General features: G+C 39.0%; 1 protein-coding gene across 3 annotated transcripts in view; it reads right to left on the bottom strand.

Moving 5' to 3' along the window:
* The window catches only part of LOC101661901 (spermatid perinuclear RNA binding protein), an 83,240-nt gene that overhangs the window by 14,643 nt on the left and 61,118 nt on the right, over positions 1-7,479 (bottom strand). For all 3 annotated transcript variants that reach the window (XM_045290204.1, XM_045290203.1, XM_004716469.3), the window contains exons 13-15: positions 4,606-4,740; positions 4,189-4,329; positions 1,803-1,926 (exon numbers count right to left, since the gene is read on the bottom strand). In XM_045290204.1, the coding sequence (XP_045146139.1) occupies positions 1,803-1,926; positions 4,189-4,329; positions 4,606-4,740 (400 nt within the window). The remainder of the gene's footprint in view (positions 1-1,802; positions 1,927-4,188; positions 4,330-4,605; positions 4,741-7,479) is intronic.

The raw sequence follows: 7,479 nt of genomic DNA, 5'->3' as shown, positions 1-7,479 counted from the left end.
CAAATGTACAAATGTGCTTTATACAACTGATGTATGTATGGATTGTGGTAAGAGTTGTATGAGCCCCCAATAAAATGATTAATAAAAGGGGGGGGGCATTCAGGAACTAGAGGAATGATGTTTGTTTCGTCAGTGCTATACTGCACCATGACTGAACTGTTATCTTTTAGTACAATTTTTCCACAAACTTTTTGAAGCCCCCTTGTATGTCACTGGACATAAAACATCTGCCTCACCATTTTCTCAACTGTAGACTAGGAAACCTCCCACCCAGGCTGCGGTACAGTGTTGTTGTCGGGATCAGAATACTATGGGAATATAAGCTGCTATCTTAAATCTTTATTGAAAACATATAAATAAAAAATCATATGGGTAAACCTCTAGGAAAAATTGGTTTCTAGAGTAAACCAAGGAAACAAAATAGGCATGGGTCCTTCACACTGAACCAAATCTATCAAGCCTTTTCACACTAAAATCTCTCTCTACAGTCCAGGTCTGCTGCTCAGGACCTCGTCCTCTTCCCACGGAGCAACTACTATTCTTTCTGAGGATCAGGAGCCTCTCTGCAATTTCCCATGCTGGTGGTTCGTACTGTTGTCCAACTGAGCCTGCACCATACTACACTGTGTTTATTCAAGTGCCAGTTCCCAACCCATCTGACTGCAAGCATTCTCTGGGGCAGTGGCTAGGTCTCAGGTCATCTGTGAGTGCCCAGTTCCAAATCTCATTTGGGAAAAAGCATTGAAATGTATGCTAAATAAATGAGCTGCTTTTAGGGATAGATGGAAGCATTTGCTGAGGGATAAAGAGTTGTCACATTTTTAGTCCCTACTTATGTCACATCAAATTTGGAATAGTACAACTAATCCTTATAAAAGTTGCTTCAAAAAGCTCATGAAAAATTTCCATGATCTTTTCAATATATTTATTCATGGAATTTTTAAGCCCATTCATATACTTTAAGAGGACATAATGCAGCTGAATCAAATGACAGAAAGAAGGGACCAGAGATCAAAGGAGAAATTAATGTTTAAAAATGCAGGTTGTAGATATATTCCAGGAAAGAATTAAAGAGAGGCGAAATTACAAGTAAGCTAGTCGATAATCAGATGATTTAGGTTCTAATCTTGACTTCAATCAGCAATGTGGCTTGGAAATGTATAATGCTATTTAACCTGAGTCTCAGAGTCTTCTACAGTAATTCCTTTCAGGTTATGGACACCAAATGGCAACAACCTGTTTATAGTCCTACAGGAGATACACTTTCCAAGACCACCGCAACCAGACCCAACCAGATGAAGCCACAGTATGAACACGTTCCTCCTCTTACTGTTCTTTCTCTCTTACAATCGTCCATGGTTCCCAAATATTCTATTAAACAAATGCTATTAATGCCAATCTTTACTAATAATAATGCCATATGGCATTATTCATTATGGCTAACAATGCAATAGTCTAGGTAGCCTCTTAGCAACAGTTTTTCTCTCCTGTTATACCCAACATATATTCCAGGTCCCCACTGAGTAGCTACTGCTCAGTGTCTAAACTCCTCTCTCTTTGGTACATCTCTCAGGTTCCTTAAAGTCCAAATGTGTTCCCTCAATCAAGTGCAATCCTCTGTCATTTCCCTCCAGTAGCCTGAACAGATTCCATGAGAAAACCCACGGAATTTTGTAATCTCACTTGTTTTGAATTTCTGTGTACACCTATTTTTTACTTGATAACCTCAGAAAAGGAGAAGGCGCTGTTCTTCAAAGGTTGGCCCAAAAGAAGGAGGCAAACTCATGGAGGTTGTACTATACCTGGAGCTATGTAGCCAGGAGCAGCTGTGGCCCCAACAAAAGCTCCCCTTGCTAGAGTTCCTCTTCCTCTGCCACGGACAGCTTGGACTGCTGCAGACACAGCTGTATTCACAACACCCTTTGCCTGATAAAAACAACACATTTTCATTAGTGACAGAAGTAAGAACGACCATCCTACTGCCTCTTTAACCTACAAACTGAGAAACTTGAGTTGTAATGTGAGAGAATGAGCTCTTCAGTGCCTTTCAACATTTATCAGCTGTACAGTGAAAATGACATCTACCTTACAGAACTGTTCTGAGAACGCATGCTGCGCACATAAAAGCATGTGAAAAGCATATCCTTTTGAACGATTATGCAGAAAGAGTATAGTTTCTACAGACAACTTTCAGTGGTCAAATTACATTCAGTCATGCTAGCCCTGCCAAAGAACTGCGAGGCATCAGTGGTTTGGTAGTGGAATTCTTGCCTTCCATGCAAGAGACGTGGGTTTGATGCCCAGCCAATCCACCTCATGTGCAGCCACCACACAGCAGTCAGTGGAGGCTTGAGTGTTAATATAAAGCTTCAAAGGTTGCAACATAGCTTTCAGACTATGACTGACAAGAAGAAAGGCCTGGCCATCTACTTCTGAAAGCCAATCGATAAAACCCTATGCATCACAAAGGTTCAATCCACAACTTATCAATGGGATAGGCCAGGACAGAGCAGCATTCAGCTCCTTAGTTCAAGGGGTCACATGAATCAGGACCTACTTGATGGCAGATTACAAGAGGTAATGATGGACACTTGACATGTAGGTACAAAATCCACTGAATTCTCTGTCCAGGGTCAGAAAATATCCTAACAGCAGATCACCTAGAATCAGCTATAAACTTGAATGTGGAAAACAAACAAACAAAAAACAGGACAAAGAAAGGAGGACCAAAGCTATGGGAACTGATCAAATACAAAAGGTGACCCATGGGGGAAAACACACCAAACAAGGTAACGATTATCTTGGTAGTAATTTAGAACATATTTTGTTCTATGTGATAGATTTTAAGAAAATAAAATCCACTTTATGTGTACTGTTGTAATTGTAATGACCTTACTTTTATTTTGTCCAAGTAAAGTTAGTTTTCTGTAATAGCTTTGAACCTTAGAATTGAAGCTGCCATCTAATGTAGTAAACACAAGAAGTTTAAATGAAGACATAGCACATGTCTAAGAGCAATATGAAATGCAGCAGTAGAAAGACTAAGTTCTTGAAGGGCAAGAGCATGGCTGTAAAGGGAAACTACACCATCAATTAAGAGATTCTGGGTGACACAAAGCAGTTGAATGCTCAACCGTTTGCCAAAAACTTGAAGGCTGAAACACAACCACAGGTGATTTAGAAGATGGGCCTGGAAATCGGCTTCCAAAAGGTCACAGCCTTAAAAACTCAAGGGAACAGTTCCACTGGAACCAATCTGATGGCAACTAGGATCATCGTACATCATCACCACCACCCCGCTTCACTCCCCACTGCAATGTTGCTACAGCAAATATCTTACTAGAGGTCTGGTTTCCTCATTTGTAAAATGAGATGTGTTCTACTCTTACAAAGGGCTTAGCCTATGTAAAAGAAATTGAACACAATACTTAACATAAAAGTTTAAATAATCTAAATTTCATATTAGTAATTTTACTTGATTGGTTCTAACACATGATATATTCAGACACGAGTACACCAGAACTCTTCATGAGACAGAGAATGTATCATATTTATTTACTCAAGCCTTTTTTCCTCATAATGTGCATGTGCTATGTGTTTGGGATATATTGTGTGACTGTGTAACTTGGCTGAGTGGAAGATAAGATATGGTGAAGGATACAAAAGCCAGAATTTCTAAGTACCTTGTTGTGAACTGAGGCCTTCAGTAGCATCGACATCCCCAGTGCCAATAATGAATCAAAGGACACAGTGTCAAATTCTACTGTGCCACCCCACCTCCCCAATTAAAACCCATAACAAAGCAAAGGACAAAAATATGGAAAGGAAATGGGGAAAGCACCTGTAGACTATGGTAAAATAGGACCCAAATATTTCCAGAAGCTCTATAATGTTAATACCCTGATAAAGTTCAAATCACCTCAACATTTTACTAAGACTTCTTCCCCACCTCCTAAAATAATAATAACTTTAATTTGGGGGGAGGGGCCTAGGAAGATGACAGAACAAGGACCCATTGACCAGATTTATATTATTCTATTATTCCCTAACCTAATCCAAAGAAAAGGCTGCCAACTCTAAGAAAAGGAAATAGTTCAGAAAAGGCTGAAATGGTACAAAGATAGGGGAAAGAAATTTAATTGTTATAATATTTTTGAAGTATTGCAAAGATTTAATGCTAACTCATACCTGAGGGATAATCTTCTTTTTCTTATTATTTGCTGCATTGGGTCCAGAAAACAGCTTCTCGAGGGCAGCTAGCGCTGCGCTTGCCTTCGCCACTTTCTTATTTGGACCTGCGCCTCTGAATTTTTGCCCATCTACTTCTACCTAAAATCAACAACAGTATTTTTCAATTAGTTCATACATTTCCTCCATAAAGTGTTCATTTAAATCTCTCCACATAAAAAGCACCAAAAGTCAAATAGTGCCACAACAACTAGTTCAGTCTATTATTTGAGGAGGCTTCAAAAGGGTTTTGGGGAAAAAAAGAATGAAAAGATAATGGTATTTTTCTAAGAACTCTTTGAAGCCCCCTTATCTAAATCTGGGGTATCCTATATTTCTGAGGAAACACATAGAGCTGGCTTGTATCTAAGCACACACCTCCATCACAAAGCGTTTGTCGTGGCTTCCACCAGTCTCTGAGATCAGTTCATACTTAAGACCTCTTCTTTTTTCATTAAGCTCCATGACAGGATTTTTGCCACTTGCTGTGAGGATAGGGCCCTGAGTTCTTACCTTAGAGAAAAGGAATACACAGGTTTTTAATCAAGTTGAATTTTAGGATATTAAATTTGCAATAGTCTAATATTAAATGTATAATATATAATTATGCTGACTGTTGAAAAAGCAGTTGAAATTTTCTACTTAACAACATTCAGGAACTAGGCTATGTGATTACCTTTGCGGGGGAAAGGTATAGTATCTCTAAAGACAGAGAACTGACAAGCAGAAGACAGTGCAGTCAGTCACCTGGTCATCCTGCCTTCAGTCCCAACAGCTCCCTATTCAATACCAAAGCAGCCTCACCATTACCATGGCAGTCCTGGTTCTGGTGTGTGCTATTCATTGACTAATGACACTATGCTAAATGACTAATATTGAATTTGATATTCAGATGACAACTGGTGTTCATTTTGGGGGTTGGGAATAAATAATTTAGAGGAGAGCGAAAAATGTGCCTGCATACCTCTCAGTCTCTACAAATGCATATAAGGGCACCTAAAGGTACCAAAACATGAGTCCCTGGGTGGTAATACATAGTTTATACATTTGGCTGCTTAACCAAAAGGTTGTTGGCCCAAGTCCATTCAGAGGCATCTTGAGAAAAGCCATGGGTATCTATTTTCTAAATCTCAGCCTCTGAAAACCTTATGGAGCACAGTTTTACCCTGACACACAGTGGGTTCAAAATGCAAATGGTTTTTACTGGTTAAAGTCAAAACAATAGCTACATTAATATGGATCCTGAAACTTGAAATAAAGAACTAAAAGCAGTATATTTCCTGCCTTCAAGGAACTAGAGTTTAGTAAGAGGGGCAAATGCTTCCATAATCACTTCAAAACAACATTAGATAGGTTAGAATACATGAATGCTATGGAAGCACGATGAAGGGACTTTCTTCCTGGGGTAATTAAGGTAGTTTTCCTGGAAGTGGCCTATGAGCCAAACCTTAAAGGTAGGCACCTGACAATGCCATCAAGAGGATGAGAGAAAAGCATGCTGGACAGAAGAAACAGTGGCGCAAAGGTCCAAAAGGTAATACTTGTTTGGGACGTGGCAAGAAGCTTCGTTTGAATGAGGGAGCAGCGAAGGGAGATGGTCTGACTAGACTTCATTAGAAACACCCTTATGTAAGACTTGGTAGACTAGAAAAATGGGTTTTGCCTTTATCCTGGACAATGAATGAACCACTAAAACTTTAAGCTAGAAATGACTATCGGATTCATGTTATAGAAAAATTACTCCATTAGTGGAAAAGATAGACGGGAGGGACGCTAAGACTAGGGAAGGAAGACAGAAGCTTGCTTGAACACACACAGCGCTAGAAACTTGAGAAAGGAAAGATTAAAATATCAAGCTCTTTGAGGTCATAGATCCTGTCAGTAACCCCAGGGCAGTAATTGCTCAAAAATGCTGATCAAAGCAAATGAATGCCAGAAATTATTATTTATTATGAACATAATGGAGAGTAAGGTTCTCTTAAGAAAGTACTCTATGCGGATTTGTAAGGTGGCTGATGCTGCAGAAGCAAAACATTAGGGGTTTTTTAAAGACAAGTTTTAGTATACATCCTTAGGTCTTTTATAATAAATATCATTCCTTAAAAAGTTTTTACAATCTACATTTTTTCACATTTCAAAGCAAAGATGTTCTGCCTCCATTTTAAAAAGGTATTGAGTGATTTTTTAAATTGGCAATCACTCTCTGAATTCCAAATTGGAAATCTCTTAACTTTTATAAAAATGAGTTAAGACATAACATTATGTAAATTTCTTGTCAGTTATTAGAGCCCTGGTGGTGCAGTGGTTCAGCACACAAGCCAGCTAGCTGAGACAGAGGTTTGAACCCACCAGCTGCTTCTCAAGAGAAAGATGAGGCTTTCTGCTCCTGTAAAGGTTTATCGCACAGGAAACCCACAGGGGCTGTTCTTCTCTGCTCTACAGTACCACTGAGAATCAGAATTGACTCCACGGAAGTGAAGGAGCTGATCCACAGGAGAAATCTGCTTCCAGAAAAATGTATCGCCTTGAAAACCCTTTGCGGCAGCTTTCCTATAGGTCCACCCTGAGCTCAATCAGTTAAACAGCTGTGGGTTTGGTTTTGGTTCACCTCTCACATAAGTCTGCTTTCAATTTTTTTTTTAGATTTTCAATGTTACCTTATTTCCCAAATCATCTAGAGTACATGTATATGGTTTAAATTTTCTAAAGTTTTATTAACATACAGTTCAATAATTTAAACATATTAAAGGGTTGTACAATCATCACCACAATCAATTTTAGAACCTTTTCTTCTTCCTTGTACTCATTATTATTAGTTCCCCATTTCTAGCCCACGAACTGTCATAATGCCAAGAAACGATGAATCCAGTTACCTATGGAGGATTTCAGAGAGAAAAGCATATAAAAACAAAAAACAGCAACAGTAACAAAACAAAAAACCTAAGTTGAAAAGAAAACAGAAAATAATAAAAACTAGAATGATCTTAAAATAGGGCAAAAGGGAGAACAAGTAATAAGGTGTTAAATTTTAGCCTGACGAGCTGCATGAGTCCACTTCCAGTGCACTTTCTGACAACAAAGCTATCACACGCCTGGTCAGCAGTCAGAGGAGACACCAGAGGCGTAACCCACAGAGGGACCCTGCAAATGGATTTTGGGCTTTCACCATCATTCACGGTCTTTTGTGTACGGAGTGCTCAGAATTTAGTCTCCAATACCATTTCATTCTCTGGTCTTGAATTTCACTATTTA

Source organism: Echinops telfairi, unplaced genomic scaffold, assembly GCF_000313985.2.
Source record: "Echinops telfairi isolate 266 unplaced genomic scaffold, ASM31398v2 ScPeMD7_32;HRSCAF=126, whole genome shotgun sequence".
In the NCBI taxonomy this organism is placed as follows: Eukaryota; Metazoa; Chordata; class Mammalia; order Afrosoricida; family Tenrecidae; genus Echinops; species Echinops telfairi.
Note: the sequence above shows the minus strand (reverse complement) of the source record. Positions and strands in the feature narration are given on the sequence as shown.